This window comes from Phaseolus vulgaris, chromosome 9, assembly GCF_051622355.1.
Source record: "Phaseolus vulgaris cultivar YP4 chromosome 9, ASM5162235v1, whole genome shotgun sequence".
Classification (NCBI taxonomy): domain Eukaryota; kingdom Viridiplantae; phylum Streptophyta; class Magnoliopsida; order Fabales; family Fabaceae; genus Phaseolus; species Phaseolus vulgaris.
In genome coordinates this window covers 35,691,705-35,714,842 of record NC_143506.1, presented here as the reverse complement: position 1 = coordinate 35,714,842, position 23,138 = coordinate 35,691,705, and the positions used below count along the sequence as shown (strand labels likewise).

The 23,138-nt window shown below is 31.1% G+C and overlaps 2 protein-coding genes across 11 annotated transcripts; one reads left to right on the top strand and one right to left on the bottom strand.

Moving 5' to 3' along the window:
• The first annotated feature begins 1,956 nt into the window (after positions 1-1,956).
• On the top strand, positions 1,957-4,086 carry LOC137821777 (E3 ubiquitin-protein ligase RSL1). Its single transcript, XM_068626530.1, has 2 exons — positions 1,957-3,065; positions 3,799-4,086. The coding sequence occupies exons 1-2, from the start codon at positions 2,140-2,142 to the stop codon at positions 3,875-3,877; spliced, it is 1,005 nt and encodes a 334-aa protein (XP_068482631.1). The 5' UTR covers positions 1,957-2,139; the 3' UTR covers positions 3,878-4,086.
• Positions 4,087-7,943: 3,857 nt separating this feature from the next.
• On the bottom strand, positions 7,944-15,728 carry LOC137820811 (ARID/BRIGHT DNA-binding domain-containing protein). Of its 10 annotated transcripts, none has more exons than XR_011082697.2 (16): positions 14,494-15,053; positions 14,184-14,375; positions 14,041-14,094; positions 13,577-13,665; positions 12,942-13,218; positions 12,768-12,824; positions 12,112-12,143; positions 11,730-11,865; positions 11,454-11,627; positions 10,660-11,226; positions 10,368-10,505; positions 10,178-10,276; positions 9,800-9,870; positions 9,008-9,108; positions 8,821-8,911; positions 7,944-8,308 (listed from the first exon to the last, which is right to left on the bottom strand). XR_011082697.2 is itself a non-coding variant. In XM_090295273.1 (16 exons), exons 9-16 carry the CDS (start codon positions 11,811-11,813, stop codon positions 8,213-8,215), a joined length of 1,350 nt encoding a protein of 449 aa, XP_090151399.1. In that variant the 5' UTR covers positions 11,814-11,843; positions 12,112-12,143; positions 12,768-12,824; positions 12,942-13,218; positions 13,577-13,665; positions 14,041-14,094; positions 14,184-14,375; positions 14,494-14,634; positions 15,570-15,728; the 3' UTR covers positions 7,944-8,212. The 10 variants fall into 10 exon arrangements, 9 of the variants coding, with proteins under 9 accessions (XP_090151399.1, XP_090151397.1, XP_090151392.1 ...); XM_090295273.1 differs by lacking the exon at positions 9,800-9,870 and adding an exon at positions 15,570-15,728 and having other exon boundaries at positions 11,730-11,843; positions 14,494-14,634; XM_090295271.1 differs by lacking the exon at positions 9,800-9,870 and adding an exon at positions 15,570-15,720 and having other exon boundaries at positions 12,101-12,143; positions 14,494-14,634.
• Between the last annotated feature and the right edge of the window lie 7,410 nt (positions 15,729-23,138).

The following is a 23,138-nucleotide window of genomic DNA, read 5'->3' as shown; positions in this document are numbered from 1 at the left end:
CGATTGTGATCTTCTTTACTCTTTCATATTTATCTCTTAGTTTTGTACCTCGATTCTTGGATGAAAATGTACCTATAAAATGTTCTAGTATGTTGTGTGCTGATGCAATAAATGTTGTTACAATGATAACGTATCTTTGTTTTGGTTGTTACGCCTATTTACATGTTTTTTATGACTCTTTTACTGTTGAATCGAGATTAACCTACTACCATGATTAAGAACATATTATATATTTTTTCATACAATTTAACATATGTTAATATACTTTTACCCTAATTCATTTTTCTTATGACAGTCGGTCGGTAGAGGATACCGGATGTCGCAATACTGTTCAAAGCCTAACGGTACAATTATATTAACCATACAAATTAATAAAACAAAATTTTATTTATTTTTAATTATTATATTATTAGATATTATTTATTCAAAAAATTCTTTTAATATAGTTTATTTTATATTTAAAATGACATCTATAATAATAAAGAAGAAGATTCTCTTTTAGATAATTATATTTTAAAATTTCAATATTTTAAAGTCAAAACTATTATTTGTTACCTTTAAAAATAAAAGAAATAGCAAAAATAATTTAATTTTCCATTTAAAATATTTTTACACATCACTATTTCATAATATATTAAAGTTTTTTTCTCTTCCATATAAATCTATATTACTTCTTAAATGTTGTGTACATTTAAATTATATTACAATGCATATTGTTCTCGCCTGCTCGAATTCGGTCAGATTACGGACAAGGGGAGCTCCACCTTCGATTACACCCACGCTCAAGTCAATGAGAGCACATAATGTATATAGTGGAATATATTGCAAAGATGTCAGTTGAATGCTTCCTGTGGTTGGTTGTCTATTTATAAGCCTTCATGAGCTTGGATTTCTCACACTGGTCCCTCCAGGCATCAATGTGTCATATTATGGTAACTTTGCATTAAAATTTGAATATTATGTAATATAATTGGAGCATTTATATAATATAATAAAATATATTAGACAAATAAATTGAGACATTTATGCGATATAATCAGGAAATATTTGTAACATAATGGAATATTGCGTCAACATTTATAATGTAATCAGGAATATTGCGTTTAGCATTTATGCTGAGACTTGGACGTACTCTGATGAGCCTCTTGGTCGGTATTGAGACCCAGATTCCTCGGCCGAATTCCTAGCCATTTATCGAAACGGTACACATATATTTCTTCTTAAATAAATATATAAAATCAAAATTAATATAAATACTAAATTTTAACTCATTAAAATAATATAATAAAAAAATTGCAATTGGATTAAGAGAAAGAGAAGACTTTCCTTTTGTTTGAAATTAGCTTGACTTAGAAAAAGCCATGATTTTTTACTCAAATATTTGATTTTATTAGTATCCTGTTTTAAAAACACTTAAAATTAGGAGAAAGAAAAAATAAAAACATATTTCTCAAGGAAGGAGGAGAGACTACAAATGTTATCAGTTTCAGTCACACAACAGATTAATAAATTAAATAGATTATTTTATTTAAGAATATTTTGTTCTCTTGTTCTAATTTCTAATTTTTCGTGTTCTTCTTCTATTTTGCTAAATTTTAACTAAAAGTATAAAATAATAAAGGAAAATATGGTTTGACACGCTTCACTTTACATCCCATTAAATATTAATATTTTAAATATTTTTAATTTTTTTAATTTTAAAAATTATTTTAATATTTTATATTTTATTTAATATTTTATTAAAAATATTTTTTTATTTATTTTTTAAAAAAATTATTATAAATATTAATATTTTAATGTAAGTGTAACCTGGAGGAGGGTTGTAAAAAATATAATCGCCCAATAATAAACATGCCTTCAATGTGTGTGTCAAACCTGGTTAAATTACTATTTAACTAATTAAATGAGTGGAGTAAAATTTAACCCTAATACTAAAAAGATCATGTTTTTTTGTAATTCAGTTAGAAATTAGGTTAACTGACATATAATAAGAGTGAGAGAGAGAGGGAGAAGAGAGAGAGAAGAGAGAGAGAAGAGAGAGAGAGAGACGTACATCCTAAGCAAGAGAAGGTGGGGAGACTCAGAAGTAGCGAGTGGAGTGGAAGTTTACAGTCCTCCGCTGTCACCCAAATCCCCAAAATGTTCAATCCTCAAACCTCGCCACCGCCGCTGCCGGTGATGACTCCGCCGGCAACCCCCCTTAACTATGAAACGGCGTCGCACAAGAAAAATCGCAGAACCACCGGAGTTCCCGTTCCTCTTCCTCATTCAGTGGAAGTGATCGACGTTGACGATTTCACTCCCTCCTCCTTTTTCACGCCCATTTCCTTCCTAGGCACGATCAAGTCAAACGTTGTCTCCATGGACCCACACGACGGTGCTTCCAAACCTGTCCACGTCGTCGACCTCTCCGACACCGAGGACGACGATGATCTCCGTGTCCTCAATTTCATTCCCACAAACACCTCCTTTGGCAAACGGAAAAGGTTCACGGGAGAATCCTCCGGCGCAGTCCCCTTCGACTGCGAAATCTGCACTGAAACCAAAACCTCCACGGAAGCTTTCTCCATCAACGGCTGCTGCCACGTCTACTGCAAACACTGCATCGCTCTCTATGTCGAATCGAAGCTCCAGGATAACGTCGTCAACATAGGCTGCCCTGTGCCGCGATGCAGGGGATTACTGGAAGCGGAAGATTGCCGCTCGATTCTCGCCCCTGAGATTTTGGATCGGTGGGGTAAAGCGCTGTGCGAGGCGGTGATTTCTGTGGAGGAGAAGTTCTATTGTCCTTTTCCAGATTGCTCTGTGCTGTTGATTCGCGACGAGAAGGATGAGGGTATCAGAGAATCGAATTGTCCAAACTGTCGGAGGATGTTCTGTGCGCTGTGTAGAGTACCCTGGCACGAGGACATGCCCTGTGAGGAGTTTCAAAAGCTGAACGCCGAAGAGAGGGGAAGAGAAGATGTGATGTTGAGAAACCTTGCTAAGCAAATGATGTGGAAGAGATGCCCCACTTGTGGGTTTTACGTTGCCAAAACCTCTGGCTGCATGTACATGAAATGCAGGTAACATACCTTCATACAATTTCATAAATTTGTAATTTTAATTGCAATACATTTCCATATTCAGAGTGTTTTTTCAGTCATGCTTCTCTGTTTTGTGCATCGGGAACCATTATTCTCCTTTTAACATAAAAATCATGCTAATCAGGACTTTTGTGTAAGAATTAGCATGAATGGCTTGGCTTCAACCACCGTCTCTCTTGGCTAAATTTTGAATATCTCATTTAAAAGGACAAAATATGGCATAGTTTGTCCATACTTATCATTATTACGAACATCCTCAAAGTGCACCTTTTTTTAAGTCTTCATTGGTTCATTTCACTGTTTAATTTCGTGTAAGAATCAGAAAAATGACTTACAAGCAAGCAGGTCTTTTAACACATATTTCAGGGTTTTAAATTTTTATGTTAACATGTGACCATGTTCTATTTAGGTATCACATTTTTTAACTAGGTTTTCGTGTGGTTCTTATTAAGAATCATGCATGAGACTATTGATCAGTCTTTTTTTTCATTCTTTTTCTACCCATCTACTTCCCCCACTAGATTATTGTGAATGGTAAATTATGTAAATTCATCATTCACATAATCTTTCCAAAGCATGAGGTTCTTGCATATTATTTTAGTTTAATGATCTCATCTGCTTGCTACAGGAGAAGTGAGAAGTGGGAAATTCATGGATTCATGTCAATATTTTATAATGCATTTATGAATTTTTGTTTCATTTTGTGTTTCAGGTGTGGGAGTGCCTTCTGTTACAATTGTGGGGTTCCTAACTTAACTCCCTTCCATCACTGCATGTCCTGTAGACGGTAATACTATTATGGCAGCAAGGAGGTTTCAAACAAATCATCTCATGGAAACTAATCTAAACTCTTCTCTAATGCCTCTTACCCACTGACTTCATTATATATATTTTAGTATTATTATGTACAGTTTATAATTATATTTAACATGTTGGAACACAATTTCTATTTGTTTTCAGTGTGACTTTATGAATGAGTGAGACCTATGAATCTTTGACAGCTCTAAGGTTTATTTCCTTTTATTTATAATAGTGTGAATAAGGGAGAGTTTGTTTCCATGAAAAAAAAAATTAAGCAATAGTTGTTAAAAATGCCTTACAAGTATTGAATATAAAGTAGTTCTTCCTTTGAATTTAAAAAATACCCAACAGATTGATAGCTGTAGAAATGATGTGTCTTTGAGAGATGTAATTTCACTCACCAGTATATTTAAAAGTTTAATAGAATTATTTTAAAACTTTGAATGTAATTGTAATGTGTTCAAACTTACTTTAAACTACAACAGGAGTTAATTTTGAAGTTAGAACAAACAAATTCCTCCATTAACCTTGTGTTAACCCATTAGTTGCATTATGACTAAATTAAACTTTTGTTGAAAACCAATTTTTAGTTTGACTTGTGACTGAGTTTTAACCATTTTCAATGAATGTATTATTCTGATTGAGTCTATATAACTGAATCTTTAATGACTGAAGTTGAAATAGTTGTTGTTTTTCTTTTCATTTTTACAGGAAAGGGGAGAGAGTTTCATATATACATGTTAAATAAAACATCAAATACATGAAAAATTATAGTAAAATATTCAAAATAAAATTTTAAGACCATAAGTACATTCATGTATAAGTGAAAAAAATAATTTTCTTGGGGGCTATCACTTTTATTTCTTATCTTGAATCATAGACTAGAAGGAAATTTGTATTGTATATGGAGATGAAGGGGTTTTACTTATTCCTCTTGGAGATAGTACAGCCACTTGTGGTTATCATGTTAGTTTTCTGCAGAGAATGGGGACCACATTGAGAATTATTCCAAGAGCACTATCTGGGGTGGAGGGACTCTGTGTCACTGTGTGTGTACATTTCTTGTGTTTCATGCTTTCAGTCTTTCATACTTCAATTTTAATTATGAGGTTCAAGGGTTTGTTGCCTCAGGTGGTGTCACAAACATTTTACTCTTTTTTTAATACAATATAGTAGCATCTTCAAATAAAATTAACAATTTTTTTTAATACAATGAACTATACATAAAATTCAATAAGAAAATTTAAGTAAAAAATTATTCCTACAATATTAGTTGCAAATTTTGTTTAATAAATTTGTTATAGTTTTTATTATTTTATTATAAGTGCTCTTTATATTTTGTTTGCTTCATCCTATAATGAATTATGCAATACACATAATTTATTGTAAAGATTACATAATCGAATATAAAACTTATACTTTTTATATCTTAAATATAATAAATGAATAAAATAACAATAATAATATAGATATAATAAAAATCAAATACAATAATTTTATAATAAATATATTTTCTTTTAATTTCTCTTGGTTTTCTTTTAATCTAAATTACTCTCATTTTGATTTCTTTCTTCTCTGTTTTCCTTTTTTTTTTTTCAATTTCACTTCTTTGTTTTCCATTCAAATAAAAGATTATTACAAATTAACAAATAATTAGAATCATGTCATGATGTTCAGCTTTTTTTTTTTCTCAAATTAAAGAATCTAATCATTTATCTTATTAGATGATTTATAATTATTTTAAAAAATTTAATGTAAATGAAGAGTAATAGTGACAATAATAGTAATAATAATAACGATAATAATAATAATAATAATATACCAGCTTACATTGCTTTGTAGTTTATTTACTTAAAAAGGTAAACATTGGGTATGGTGCAAATGAGTTTCAAATTAAAATACTTTTTTTCATCAAAGTTCAATCAAGTCAATAGATACAAAATTCAGTTAGTAGTTAAAAACTACACATAAGATACTGTAATTGATTTTTCAGGTATTTACTTTCTCACCAATTCTCAAAATTTACTTTTCTAAGGGTCTTAATAACTGTTGTTGCCAGCAAAAGATTGAACCCTATAATAACTACATGTTAGCACTGCATTCTTAAAATGGTGGGTTATTTAATTAAGTATAAATAGATATTTTTCAAGCTTATAAAGTAAAATAATTAATTTTATGTTATCTAATTTTATTTTATTATAATAAAAATAATTATATTGTTGAGATAAATATTTTGTATAGAAATAGAAAAGATAATTAATTTAAAAATAAATAAATAAAAATTAATATTCTATTGAAAAGTTTAAAACATCAATTAATTTATCTTTTCTAAAAGAATCTGAAATTACAATCTTTGTGAAAATTAATACCGTGGAACAGAACAAATATCAATTAATTAAAAAATTGTTGGTAAGAATTTAACTCATTCAAGCACCCAAACAATAATAAGTAAGTTTCCCCTTATTATTAAATGTATTGATATTAATGTTGGCTTTTTATATTAAGTAACGAAAGTCTATTTGTCTATTAAAAAACTCTTTTATTTTAAATAGAAAATAGTTATTTTTGTAATAACAGGTGTCTGCACAAGTATCAAGTTTATACTCTGTAGTTTTTTATGAATTTAATTATCCTTTTAATCTTCAAAATTTGTAATGACTCCAATTTTCATTTCTCAAACTAAAATTATAGTCCCAAATTTAAAAGTTTTAAAAACTAACTAAATAGTTTATATATTGACATTATCCACATAAATATATATATATATATATATATATATATATATTAAAAAAAAATATTCAAAATCACTTGTTACATGCTACTACTTTTAGTATTTTAAAAAAAATGTATATCTAACTTGAGAAACAACTTGTGTCAGAAACCAAATAAATTGTCTGTAAGAGCAGTGCAGGAGTTACCTATTGAGTGTTGTAATATACGTGTATAGATGTTAGTAAGTTGGTCATACCTACCTCAAATACTATATAGTGTTACCACATGTTAAATTATAATTGGCAATTGCTTCCTGCAACCCAACACTCAACAAAATTTAAAATTCAACATTGTCTTTGATTTTTTTTTATGCACAAATCTGGAATTGAGTTTTATATATTCTGGATTTGGAAGTTCATTTTTTATTTCATTTTAGGTTCTGGATTGTTATATCCGAAAATAAATTATGAGTTTTAAATTTTTATATCCAGAATCGTGTGTTATGGTGTTGAGAAATAAGATTCATAACTCATTTACGTTTGCTTACGGATTTGACATCCAGAAGATCATTTATGCTCTTCAGGTAAGCTTCTCAATGGTGAAATCCGAGTGACATGTTAGTTCCAAATTTGTATATCCAAAACTTTATAATTTAACTTATGGATATAAATATCCGGAAGACAAATTTTTTAAATCATTAAAAACAAAACAGACATTTCACGTCAATGTGTTGAGTGTATGTCTAAATTGATATGGTGTAGGGAAAATTAGCCATTATAATGTTACAACTTTTAAGAATAAACAATATTTCTTTTTCTTCCTACACTACAAAACTTTAAAACTTGTATATAAACATACTAATATTAAAGTTTATTAAAATATGACTATTTGGTTAATATTTTTTGTGTGCTAGAATTCAATTATATATATATATATATAGGAAAAAATAGATGGTGAGGAAGTAAGCGAGAAAGAAAGAGTAAAACTAAAGATCGTTTCAATACAAAATAATTTTTAATTAAGTATAATTATTTTTTATGATGATTAGATTGCCAAACGGAATATAGATATCAATGTTTCTAAATGATATAAATTTCATTACAAAGCAAATCCTTAAAGTTATTTCCCTTCTCTTTTTCAGAATGAAAAATATAAAAAATATTTATATACTGTCATAAAAACTGTACATCACTGAATTAGTATCAAGAAATGAATGAGCAAACATGAAACAAAGGATGCTGCCATAAACCTTGTTTGAATAAACTTAACTAATTTTTATCTTGTTACTTTTTTCTCTTCATGGAAAAATGTGTTCAATCACCACCTTGTCTCATTAACTCATACTAAAGAAATGTGCAAATTTTAAATAATAATAATAATAATAATAATTGCAATGAATTCCTAAGTGTACCCAAGGTGTATGAAGACACTTTGGCAAAATAAAATTAAAAAAATTAAAAAAAAACTCTAAAAAAGCTTTAACATAAGTGTAACAATTTGAGTCCTATGAATTGAGAGAGAGAAGTCTGAGCACATAGGATATGTAAGTAAATCTATCTAAACACTTGGCATGTACATTTTGCTCTTGGAAAGTGACACCATCATTTCACCTGTTAATAACCATTTGCAGTTTTTTGGGATTTTTTACTGAACTTCAAGGCACTGCACCGAGGACACACGTACTCCAATCCATCGGTTTTGGCGTAGTCCTGCCACACAACAATATACAGTGCTCAGAAATAATCATAAACTTTGCATCTCATATTCCATTCACTTACAATCTCAAGCTCATGGGAAATGAAAATCATTTCTGATTTTTCTTTACTTCAGAAATGCTACCATTTCCAACATACTTTTTATGTGTTCACATTTATTTGAAGTTTCATCATGAAACTTAGTCAGAAGTCAAAAGCAAGATTCAATTTGTTGCAACTTGACCTGGTATTGTCAATGTACATTGTAAAACTTCAACCAAAAATTGTTTAGTGTGTTGCCTGTAAAAAGCAGGTCTTTCTTGCTTAAACAACACAACCTGCTCCATTGCAATTTTACATGGCACCCAAAGGAGCAATAGAAACAATTACAAGACAGAAAAGTGTTTTAAACTGTGAAGGATCCAAAAATCTAAAAGAAACAAATTCTCTTTGAAGGGCTTTTACTAGCCATGCATGTATTTGATCTTTACACACAACACAACACAACAGTAAAAAGTTGGTAATACCTTAAATGCTCCAAGTCCCTGCCGCCGATCACAGCCAAAATGAGCCCACTCACCACATACACCACAGTTCACCCAGTCACCTGCTGCACTACTGTTGCTCCAACAAGAAAGGTAAATAATAGTCAATAAGACAACTTGGTCACCTCAATATCCAAGATAGGTACAAAGAGACAGCAGAATGGCAGACCTGTGACACATCAAGCAGCACTCTCCATCTACGTCATCGTGAGCTAATTCATATTCTAAGAGATAAGTTTCGTAATGTCTTTTGAGTGTATTGCCAACACCCTGATAGCAAAAGGAAATAATCAATGTCTCCAACAATGCATACAATCTAAAATATCATTCTTATGTTTCGAAGCTGAGAAAGAAGGAAACTGTTATATATCCCTTTTATTCATATAGGTTTATAAACTTCACATAAAATTGTCCACAAAGAAATTTCCTTATTTTCTTATACACATTGTATAACTGAAACAAATGCAATTCAAATTTCCTGTGCTGCAAATGGCAGGAGTCACATACTACAGTTTTTGTTTAATTCCTCTACCAAAGCTGACTATGGGTCATGCAACTTGCATAGTAAGTGATTATAGCATAGGAAGTATTTGTTTACTTAGATACATCAAATTTAAGTCGGTGTCTGCAAAGAGAGCTTAATACTAATAATGACTGGTAGGATCCAATGGCAAGGTATGGATGGAACTTGGTCCACACATTGCTAGCTTTTGTGGAGTGATTCTCCTAAGTTTCTTATCAATGACACTCACTAGTGCATTAATACAGCAATTTCTGCCCTTAAGTAATGGGAGAACATAAATGCAAAGAAAATATGAGAATAGAAATTCAAACTCCTTATACTAGAGACATCAAGTGAAAAAATGGGTTCCTGTCATACAGTAATGACCTAAATATTTTTTTATAAGAATTAGTGCATACCACAGTTCTCAACTAAGATAAACTGAGTGGAAATATATACCATATCAGAAACATTCATCTCAACAAAAACTGCAAGATTCCTGATGAGGGAGGGATTGCTAAAGTTCATACCTATAGAATTTAAAATATATGTCAACTAAGATAAATAACTGAATGCTTCATATGAGCAAGATATGCCATATCAGAAACATTCATCTCAACAAAAATTGCAAGATGCCTGATAAGGAAAGGATTGCTAAAGGTTCACTCTTATAGAAAATTAAAAATATACTATCACCTAGCAAGAGGGGAATGTTCTGTACTTTAGTAAACTTGTAGGCCAAATTTATGAAAATGATCTTAGCCACTACATAAGCACATGTAATGAAAGGAAATGTCATGTTAAAGGAAAGACAAAAAATAAGTTCATGATCCATACAGTCATTCTATTTGTCAAAGTGTGATTCCGCATCTTTGAGAAAACTTGCCCTTTCCAATTGATACCATTTCCAACATGAAAGCCTCCTCTTGAAACCACCTGAAATGCCCAAGTGTCTACGTTACAGTTTGTACTTTCTACACTACTATCCTGCACTACACATTTAGCTTTGAGTAACAAAATCTCCTACCTCCCTGTACAAGTTGAACAGGTCAAGGCGTTTTGCATTCAAAATGGCATCAGGGAACTCTGCAAGTCCACCTGGCGGAATTAGACGATTATGCCCCCGAAGGATCAAAAACTGCATTACATCCCTCAGGAATTCCTCCTGCCAGAAAATGCATCAAGGAGAAACAAAAAAGAGAGATGGGATTTAGATTTGACATAAAATACATTAATAATTTGATAATACAACATTTGATGCAAAAGGCATGAAACCAATGAAAGTAGCACAAGTCAACAAGAAAAAAAATGTAAACCACCTCTGAGCAAACACGTATTGGAGCTCTGTCACAACCATGCTTTTTCATAGGTAGTGGATTCAAAGAAATAATCTGGTTAGCTTGAAATGAGTTCGACACGGATTTCCTATTTGTAACCGAATTAGGGCCTGAAACATTATGCTTATTAGGAGCAAGCGGCTGATTTGATTTTCCATGGTCTCCATCATATCTTGCACCTCCAGACAATCCAGAAAAGGGGAGAATCTTGTGTCTATGAGATTGAGGGATTGGTCTCATAGCAGCAAGATTTAATTTCTGTCTATGACCACCAACATCTTCAATTCCCCGGCCACTAGGATTGATAGACTTTGAACTAGAGCACGGTTCAGATCTTTTTCGACTGGGCGGTGGAGGTTTCAGCCAACTTGGAATCGCAGAGAAAACTTGTTTGTTACGACCGTTTTCTTTCTCCTGCCTAGTACAAAAGAAAAGGAGGCGCTCAGCATCATCTTTATTAAAAGATGCAACTGGCAATCCCTGAATGCTAGCAATTCCCAACATAACAAGGCTGCGGTATGACAGATTGGATGCAAGCTGTCTCAGAACCTGTGCACAAATATAAAAAACCATCAATCAAACATAAGGTTTCATTATTCTAAAAGAAAAAAGAAACTACGTCCAAATGTTCCAAGTAGCTGAGTAAGCATCTAAACAAACTGAAACAAAAACCTCCATCTAAACCCCTTGGTTGTTTAAAAACAATTTTTAAGGCCATTAAATTATATTTTAGAAAGCTTTAACTGACAGAAGGAATCTTAAGAAACAACATTTACCTGTGAAGCCCATGCCGGAAGTCGCATACAAACTTCAAACACACTAGATCCACAGGCTACTGATGCTGATCTTCGAGGCTCTAAGGAAGGTGATTTACTTTGTTCAGGATTAGGAAATGCCTGAACAAGATGACTCTTCTCAATGAGCTCTTTCTTAATGTGATTCTCCAAAAGCTGAGCATACAAAAAAGGAGAGAAAAAAGTGATGGGTAAGTAAATTTTTTTTGAAGATCATATATGTAAAAAGGTCAAAGCTGAGTGCAAATTCACCCGTGCCTGATCATTAAAACAAGTGTCTGCACTACCAGACACCAAAAGTGATATATGAGCAGTACTACATGTGGATATATCACAACGCATAGTCACTACACCCCGTGAGAATGTTCCTGCCTGCAGAGGTGGTGGTGGAGCACTATAAAATATACAACAGTAAAAGAAATTAATAAACTGGATAAGATGCTAATAAAAGAAAAAAATTAAAAACAAAATATTAGTTCCAAACTAAAGACTAGTACTCCTAAAAGTATTTGAGTGTGGATGTGTCTGACACTTGATAATGAAACCCCGGACATCCAAAATATCTTATTTTCCCACTGAAAATAAAAGATGATGCAGAAACACATGTATCAACTCTCAGAAGTCAGAACCTTCAAAATACCTAGTCCTGTTGTGAAGTTTGCATCCTCGTATCTGAGAAAAAGCCAAAGTAGAAACAGAAAAATGTACATGAGTAATAAAACAATTCAATGAAACGATTACAGTAACTAAATATTAGTAAATCTCCCATTCTAGTCCCTGAGATTGTAAATCAGTCCTTTTAGTCCTTGACATCACATAGTCCTCATTTAGGTTCCTTACTTTGTATAAATTCATTCATTTTAGTCTTTTACCGCAGTCATTGGCAGTTAGACCTGGTAATCTTGGAGGAGGGTTACTTTGGGTTTGTTAATGGTGAACCTGATCCCATGTACGAACTAAATGGCGGTTGCTTTGATCTATGCATATCTCTTATGTATTATGTAGATTACATTGTCCAAACAAGGTGACAAATGCCATACGATTTATCTACTTTCTTTTATATGACAGTATACTTTATGTCATATAAAAGTATATTCAATATCAAATTCAGTAGAACATTCCTAAGGCGAAACAAGCCAACTTTTGCCACAACTTAGACTATAGTAATTACTTAAATTGATTGAAGGAACAACATGCAATTTCGTATGGAATAGTAAGTAAAAATATGATCTCGCACCCAGAAAGCAATAGGCAGACAAACCAAGAAATCCAAGTAAACACAAGCAACAAACTTACTTCTGTAAACAGAAGAGCATTGAGCCCATCCTCTAAAGACCCCAACAAGCAAGCATCCTTTTTGGAGGGGAGAGGGTAAAAGAAATGGAATCAGTTTATAACAGGAAAATCACATGAGAAGAACTAATAGCAATAACAAAATGTAAATGAACTAAATAAGCTATACAGGCCTACCAATGTGCAAGGAACCCCACAAACAAGAAATCTCATGTTCACATCTTCATCATATATCTTTACAGCAGAAATAGTCTCAGGTGAACTTTCCTCTTCCTCTTCCTTCATGTCTGCTACACAAGGACTAGTATCAATGCTGGGAGGAACCCCAAGAATTTGAGGCCCAAGCTTACCAACACCTTTCTGGCTGTTAGAAGGTAAGACATTGTTTTGTATACAGTATAGTCTAAAAGATGCCAGAGCAAGCTGGAAAGCATCCCATGTATGGCTGGATGTACTACAAAACATAATATCAACCATTAGAAACACAATATTAAGGGATATATGCATGTTATGGTGATTAGTCAAGTAACTTTTAGCCAATACCCAAGTAAACCGTAAAAGTAAAATAAAATAAACTGCTTCCAATTGTTAAAACTTGCTACATTACAATACATAGACCAAAATACAAAAAAAAATCAAAACATTTTCGTGTCACCATGTGTCATGTCTGCTTCTTCATTGGTAGAAGCCAAAATTAGTCAATGAGAAATGTGATTACAGTCATTAAACCATTTCTATACAAGAAAAGACAAGCACAACCAGGAATTGTTATATATGTAAAGCATGACACCCAAGATGATAGACGGCCATACCTCTGTCCAACAGAGAAAAAAGAATGACGAAAATGTGAAGCTGCATACTTTGAAAAATCATTTTTCCAATAGATAGTGTATGGAACTCCCTGCCAAACAAAAAACCTTTATTCAATTATTCTTTATGATAAAGGAACATAAAAATCAATATATTGGATTGTCACATCTTGAACGTCCTGATTAAACCAGCTAGTTTAACCCATAATTACTAGGCTCGCCATTATCCAATACAAGGTATTGGATACATTAACAATAAAAGAGCTTCATATAATTAAAGATTACATGATCAATAAGCAAATTTGAGAGTACTGGTTCCACAAAATGGTAGCCAATCAGCCATTTTCAGTTTGCAGGGATAACTAGTGAATTATGAAACTATATACAGTTTAATCACCACTTCATTAATTACTTTAAACCAGCAAACTTTACATTTCATATCAAATCTGATTTAAAATAAAAAATACCTTATTACGGAGTGCCTCCGCCAATTTCTCTCCCTTAGGAGTTTCCAAATAAACCTGCAACAATATCATGGAATATTGAACATCAAACAATACACTCTCTGTATCAAACAATCACAGAACAAAATCATCCGCACAAGACTCACGGTATTAGGTAATTTGGAACCAAATAATCCACACAATGCTTCTGGGGCAGACAGGTCAAAATCCTCCCATACAAGGGGTCCAATTTCTCCCCTATCTTCCAGTAGCTGACCTTGAAGGTAAACAAAATCTGGCTGTAGTTGTTCAAGAGCTCGACCGAGTTCATCAGTATTAGGTTTGATCAATAACTTGACCTAAATTGACACACAAGATTAAAATTCCACTTCAGAATATATATTTTTCTCTCACAACCAACAGTAAACAGAGAGAAAACAAAAGTAAAATTTGCATAAATAGAAACTCAGTGGTCACCTCAAGACTGCCAGAGGAAGAAAGCTCTGGAAAGGGATAAGGAGGTTGATCCTCAGAAGCAGCACTCTGCTTCTGCTTTTGTTTGGTGTCACGTAATTTACCACTCAGGACAGCAAGGAGACTACAATGTCTTGACGCACCCTGAGAATGGAACATCATGTATAACCAAACTCCTCCAAATACATATATAGAAAAAAGACACCACCACCACCACCACCACTTGTCACAACTAACAAAACACTACTACAATAGCTTCTACTCTCCCCACCCCAATGCCTCTTAACGATTCTACAAGATAACAAATCCAACCCAGAAAGAAGATAGGAATGAGGTTTTAGCTTTGTCCCGTAGGAATTGGGAACAACAACACAACTCTTAGATTGAAGAAAAGGGAAGGACCCAGATCAAATTGAGGCGAGAATCAGCAACCCAATTGGTCAAATTCCGAACTTGGCGAAGAATTCAGGAGGAAAATCCACACCCCAAATCGAATCAATGTCAATAAAGTCAAGAAAGAAAGTAAATTAGGAACCCTACAAATAAACCTCCCCAATCGCTCTATCATCCACCAAACCGAAAGCCCATTTATAAATTCAAATATTACTAAAAGTATTTAATTGGGAAAAAATATTAAATCAAAATCAAAGACCTTTTTGTGTCTCGGCACAGTCCCAAACTTCTCCACACCACAACACCAATTGGGTCAGTCAAAGTAAACCAATAACTGAAGATATACAATAATATTACAATTACAATAACTATACAAACATTAAATTCGCCCCCTTTATGTACGATCCTAATTAGATTAACCTTTTCACGATTCAAATACAATAAATCCAAGGGAAATAGAATAAGGGGACGCCAAAATGATAAAGTTTCTTATTATCATTATAAAATAAAAGGAACAGGAAATGTCTTTCACACATGATTCGATAACTTTTGAAAACGTAGGACGATACAGATGACGATGCCAATGCCAATGGCATAGGATATTATAATTACTCAAACCAACAGGATTCACAACTTGCTTTGTTTTATCTTTTGGTTCAAACAACTGAATTATGTTATGTTCATACCCACGCGCACACGCTCTTCTAAACAACAACATCCAACTTCTGCTGCTTTCTTAATTCCTTTTCTCTTTCTCTTGCTTCTTCTTTCTCCCTCTCTCTCTCTCTCTCGTGATTCCCTCTCTGCTTAATCTTTATTCTCCCACTGTTGGTTGGTACTTTGACGCGGACACGACATACCAAAAAGTACAAGGAAATAATCTCGGAGGACAAAATAGACAAAATGGAGAGGTGGTTGAAATTGGTGTAAGCATACCTAATCAAAAAGGTTTTTACTGAATACAATAGAAATTGGAAACGGTTGAACAATTTGTTGCAGTTAAAATGGTTGGTTCAACGATCTTGTAACTGGGTACGCCGTATCCGATTTATTGTTTTTTTAACGTTTTCAAAATCAAATACTTTTGAGAAAGCTTAAAAATTGTTAAGGTTTTGTTTAGTCATTCCACAGCATCCTACAAAGCTGAGTAAATTTCCATGTTTGTTATTAACAAAACAGATAAAAAGGATTTAAGAAAAGACAACAAGGCAGAAAGCTGTACCCAGAGTTTCTCTTCTTACTCAATATCTACTCCACTTAATGTCTTGTTTCAATACATAACTTATTTTTATAGATATTCTCAATAAGCTTGAAAAAATCAATTTTGAAGTTTCTCCTTTTTGTGTAATTATATAATCACAAATTATAACCTTTTCAAAATTACTTATTAAAATGTTATTAATTATTATTATTATTATTAGAATATAATTGTTAATATATATATAGAGAGAGAAAAGGAGTTTTAAAATATGATTTTTCTTTAAATTTAAGAATTTGAATTTTATATTGTATATTTAATATTTTGTACTTTATATTTCATATTTATACTTTATATTTATCAACATTAAATAAACTTTCTTTGAAGGAACTTAGTATTATTTATATAAAAATAAAACAATTGTTCTTATCGATTATCGAAATTGAACATGAATCACTCCAAGTGATGAACGAGTTGTTTGTTGAAGGATTGTCAAACTTGATTAACAAAGACGTATTCTTTAACATACAAGTTAGTAAAAACTTATAAATACAAGAATGTTTAAGTAATTGGGTGAAACTGAATTACTACTCCATGAAAAATAAAGTTATACTTATAAGTTTTTAGGTTTAGTGAAATATCTAATGATTATTAAATATTGAGATAATTTTTATTATAATAGAAATTAATTTTTGAATATTTGAATTTGTATGTAGTTTGACTCAAGTATCTTAAATAAGTAATATATTTTCAATATTTTTGGATACTAGGTAATACAATAATTATTGTATTTGTTTCATGTCAAAAAGACCAAAAGAAAAGTAAAATTTTGTGTTCAAACTTTTGGAAAAATACTACATACTCCTATATAGGAATTAAATAAGTAGTAGAAAATAAAATGATAGAAAAAAAAAGTCTGAAATATTAAAATCAATTTCAAGTAAAGGATAAATTCTTAATATTGGAAGTAATTTTCTTCAAAAATAATTATTAAAAACACTTAATTATAAAATCACAACTTTCACTCTATTCTTGATATAAATGGATAGGAAAAAGATAATGAATGAAAATAATTTTTCACCATTAATAATCATGATTGTGCCCATCTATTATTAACAACTAAGAGTTATGTAATATCTTCTTGTTTTTTCTAATTTTTTGGAATGTTATTTTCATTTTTTACAGTTAGGTAACATTTTTCTCTTGTACATTTTGTATACATAGTTTTAAGATCATCAAACTCTAATCTTTTATTAAATACCATTGAAATTTGTAATTCATTTGAGCATAATATAGGTTCATTCTTTCTTAAAATTGATTGATTTCAAGGTTTAAAATCTTAGTTGTGTACTCAAAATGAATTTTGACGTGATACTATTTTTTACAATCTTATTTTTAGATTTATAAAATCTATTTTAAGGATTTTGAAAAAAAATCCCACTATTTATATTCATCCTTCAAAGTTACTAATTCTTAAGGTTATTTCTATGAGAGATCCCACATCGACTAGAGATTAAGACATTTCATTGTATATAAGTGGATGCAAACCTCACCTCATGAGCTGGTTTTATGGGGTTGAGTTAGGCTTAAAACCCACTTCTTAACATGGTATCAAAGTCATTTCGAACCTATCCTAGCAAGTGTTAATCATAGATTATTGGACTATAATAATAAATAAATCCATTGTTTTAATTAATATTCATGTAATTGGATTTATTTGGGCCTTAACTATTATCTTTGGTAATTTTATGTTTTTAGGGTAAATAATCTGAAGCATCTACCTTTGTGAATGGAACAAATTTTGAGGAGAAGAAAGAGAAAATAAGAGCTACAAGATCTCAGAAAAAGAATTAGAAGCAAATCTTCTGCAAAATAAAAAGAATTATGGAAAGTGGAAACTATTTACAAAATCTAAACTGCAATATTTTCCCAAGATCCTTAGAGCAGAAAAGCCTATAAAAGGACACAAGCATCAAGGAGAAAAGAAATAGAGCTTCATAGGGTTTTCTTAGTTTATTTTCTTCTTTGTAATTCTTTTGTTTTGCCTCTGCATGGAAGGCTAAACCTTTTTTGTTGATTCTTTTGTAATTTCCCATTGAGTTCTGAGGTTTTGTTCAATAAAAGTTTTATTTTTCAATTCTTTATAGTAGTTGTTTTTATTGTCTAATTTTCTGTAAAACTAGTTTTTGTGAGTGGTTGTACTCGAACACATGATTGAGAGTCTTCCTTATCTTAAACTTTGGTTTCTTAGTTAGTTCGCATTGTTCTAATTAATTTCTTGGGCGCATGATTCAAGAGAGAGGAGATAAGCATTCCCATGGAGTATACGCATGGAACAAAGTGGGTATTGATTAAACCAGTAGACGCATGTTTTACTGGTGAGTTTTAGTTGAATCAGATCGACACATGTTCAATCTGGTTTAGCTCGGTTAGAGGATTGAGAAAGGATTAATCTTTAGAGAACCTATGAAGAATTCAATGGTGGAAGAATTGGGGATCAACCGCTTTTTATTTTCTCTTTCAATCTCTTTTGTATTTTCTGCACAACTATCTCAAACCCCCTTTTTATCTTTACTGTTATTGCTAACTTTTATTGTTTGCAGATAGATTCTAAACACTTATTTACTGATTTTATTATTGAATTCGTTGGGAGACGACTTGGGGACATTTGTCCACAATTATACTATCATCTCTCTAGTGTTAGACAAGTGTACGCTAGAATCATATTAATTTGACAGCAAAACGATAACTATCACTCACCTCATGAGCCGATTTTATGGGGTTAAGTTAGGCTTAAAGCCCACTTCTTAACAATTTCGATCTAAAACTTAAAAGGAACATCATTTTCAAATAATTTATGATTTTTAAAATAAAACTGTTTTATTGTGATCTGAATCAGTTTTGATAAGATAAAGACTCAAATATATTCATTCAAGGTTCCATGAAAATTACTAAATTAGTAAAATGACTAAATTTACACTACATAACTTTTTTTTTATGAGGATTATGTAACTTTTTTACTTATGAGGAATTTTGGTAGGAAACATTTTCCCACCACATGTTTGTATCACCAAATGTTAGATGTTCATTAAATATGATAATCATTAACTAAAAGACATGGTTAAAAATACAACCAAGATATTACAAGTTTTCCATCGTACATATTTCTACATAGGTTGTCAAAAAACTAATTTCAAAGGTCGTCATTGAAAGTGTATTATATAGTGGTGCACAAGTATTCTAAATGTTGCTTTTGAATTACAACAAATGCATGGAGTTACTTCTGGTTATTTCCTTTATTTCTCCATGAAATAAACAATACAAGTATACTTTGACATTAAGTCACTTCTTATATTCACGAGTATTTTATATTTGTCATTCTTAATTATAGATGTCACTTAAGTATTATAATGATAACTCTCAAAGAGAGTATATAAATCCAAACACCACTTGACATAGTTTCACAAAAGTGAAAGATTTACAAAAATAACACGCTCTCATTTTGCGTCTATAAGGTGATCTATAGAAGTTGCACTCAAAGAAGACTAATCAACATGCACAACAATAATAAGTTCACGTAAAAAATTAGTTGATTTTCAATTAAGTTTATAATATCACTTCTTGATTCCACACTTCCAAGGAAGAATTACTAACAAAAACAATTATCTATTAAACTTATATTAAAATTAAAAATAAAACTAGTTTTTCACCCCCTTATTATTTATATTCTAAGATATGTAAGGTTAAAAAGGATAGTGAAGCCAAAAATACTAAAAGATATTCTTGATCACTAAAAAATCAAACCTAACCATTAATTAAAAGGGTTCAAGTTGAAATTTCAAATCTCCTTTTTTTTTTTACTAAACCCCATTTTTTAATGCATTAGCTCAAATAGAATAGAAAAATTGAAGAAAGAAAATAATTTACTTTAAGCAAAGTTTTAAGATTGAGAACTCTAAATTGCAATTGAATAGCTATAACTAAAAACAAAACTTACAATGGAGAAAATAGACGTATACAGTTAGAGATAATTTGATAAAGCAAATGTTAAAGAGTGGAATATTTGTCATTGATTATGTTAAATAACAACGAAATCTAGCAAATCCTTTGATGCAACTCCCTAGGGAGAAACGTGATTTTACAAACATCAAATTACAAACATCAAAAGGGAATGAGACTTGATCCAATTGCGAACCAAAAAGTGATGAAATCAAACCTTTAATTTAGAATCAACTTTGTATATTCCTATAGTGTATCAAAGTGCTAAATATTGCGTCATTGAAAGAATAAAATTTGTAACTAAATTCTATGTGGTATTGATGACTTTCTACGGCAACCGCGTTGTCAAAAGTAATAATTTGTCCCAAGGACGGATATCGATCCCACAAGGAACAGTTGAATTATCAAGTACAATATTCGCTAAATATAAAACAGGACAATTAAAAATGTGTTGAAAGTGCTTGTGTTGGCAATGATCTATAAGAAAACAGACAAAGAATTAGTTGCTTCAAGTTGTAAAAATAGGAATTAGGTTTCATCTCTCTCACTCTCATGTATTTTGATTAGCATGTTAATATTAAGTTCTTTGATTAAAATTGATGTCCATATAAAATTCTTTTATATTGATCTCTCGCATATAAAATTATTAAGAATGTTTCTTAAATATCGATCTCTCGCATGCTTATAAAAACAACTTAGAATCTTGCTCAGACGTTAATAACAATTAATATTTCAAGTCTATCTCTAGCACTCAAATATGTTAAGTATTGTTGTTTAGGTCAGAACCCTAAAAATACCTCTTAGTCAGATTTAAGATTCTCAAACATGTCACAACTATTTAGAAGCAAAACAATAATATCAATAATCAACCAATAACATAATACTATATCATATTTAAATATCACCTTAATACATAAGAGTTCAAACAGATTACTCTCAATCACAAATGGTAGAATTATCCATGCATACTTCTGACACCTTCCATTCTCCCAATTGGTTACAATTCACTCAATGGTGTTTTCCTCTCAATCTGGCACACTAGGGTTGGGCCTCTAGCCCTCTATTTAACCTAATTTACTAGGGTTAGGTGACTTCTTGAATTGTGCCGATGGGCTTAATAATAAAAACATAAAATGGTCCAATTTGTCTGACGCATTCTTGCTCAAGCGAGAAAGGCGTTGATTTCCAAAAACTTCACTAGAGCATTCTTGCTCAAGCGAGAATGAGCTCGCTTGAGCGAAAAACTTCGTTGTTGAGTTTGACTTTTTTGCTCTTTTTGTGTGTTTTGGGCCTTCCAGCTTTCTCCTTTTAGCTTATTTTATTCTCTTTAGCCCAATCACCTTCATTCTTCTCTAAAAACCTGAAATTAGTTAACACCAAAATTTGGGAATAAAATACTCTTATTCAAATAAAGATAATAAAATATGTAAAAAGGTATAAATTCATAAATTAAGGATTATTTTATATATATTTTAGCAATTAATACTCATAAGTTCCTATATTTTAATATGAAATATTACTGAAATTAGGCACTTATTAGGTATGTAGACTTTTAAATTTTTACAAAGTTTTTAATGATTTTCATTTCCCTTATGGATGGTGTATGATTTGCAACATACACTTAATAGAATCACCTATATAAGTGTTAAGTGGGTATGCTTGCATGAGATTTTGGCAAGATTTTTATAGTACTCGTGAATATTGGGCACACAAATGGCCTAATAAGTGGAACACAACGATAATTGTAAGGGTGTATTATGATTGACTAACCGCTAACACACATTAATTAGTGTTTTTAGTTCATATAGCTTGTTATACCATATACTCTATACTTTGAGTGTTAAGTTTCTTTATTTAGGATTTGTTTATATAGCTTATTATACCAACTCTAATGCATTATATTTCATATGAGACTTAAGATTGTATTCTTTCTTTCTTTCTTTTGTCTTATGTTGGAGATTGTTGTGAATAATGGGCATTACAAAAGGTAAAATAATTCCACAATGTTTAGTTTCCTCATTCTCGGTTTATATACCAAGACACTCTATATACCTTCAAAATGGATGGCAAAGGTAATGTGTCTCATGCACATGAATTTGTGGTCCTCATTTGGACTTTTTGTGCATGGTTAAGTTTAATATCATATCGCAATAAAGAAGTTCAAGTTCTTTTAATTACTTAGTTTTTTTCTTTTTATCTTTAGTTAATATAAATGTTTTGAAGCCTAACATGAAAGCTTTTTATAAAAAGAATGATTTGAAGCCTAGTCCAGATTTTATTTATCTTTTTGCCAAATTTTCTTTTTCTTTTACCTTTCAAACGTTGGAGCATTGGTCACCATGTTATTGTTATCAACCAATTTTTACTACAAATAATCCATATTGGATAGACCATTTAACATTTTATTCATCAAGTTAATATAAAAAAATTCTATAATATCAATTTTTTCAAACAATTTCTATTTTTGCTCCAAGGCTTACTCATACAATTATACTATCTCAACACATAAATAATCATCTAAACTCTCATTTACGTATTGCCTCAAAGTTTAAAATAGTCAGGTTTCTCATAAACAACATCATTCTCGTCACAATAATTTATATAGCAAGGTACAAATTCAATTCCCATAATTCTACACCTGCAGAAATGATTTACTAAAATACCCAACAATCTATGAAACCTATATTACAATTAAGAATAAAGCTAGTTTATCATATATGAGATTCTTTATACTCTAAGATATATAAGGTTGAAATAATGAAGAAGAAAAAAACGTATGGGCCACTCAAAAATCAAAACCTAGCCATCAATTATCAAGGTTCAAGTTCAAAATTCCAAACCTTCATCTTTTCTCGCTAAACCTCATTTTTTTTAATGCATTAGTTCAAAGAGAATAGAAAACTTGAAGAAAGAAAAATAATTTATTTTAAGCAAAAACTTTAAGATTTAATGCTTTAAACTTTTTTACTCAATTTATGGAAGAATTTCGTAAATGAGAAGGAAGGAGAGTTACACTTATGAACGAAGGATGGAAGAAGAGAGATAGAGCAAAGTGGTT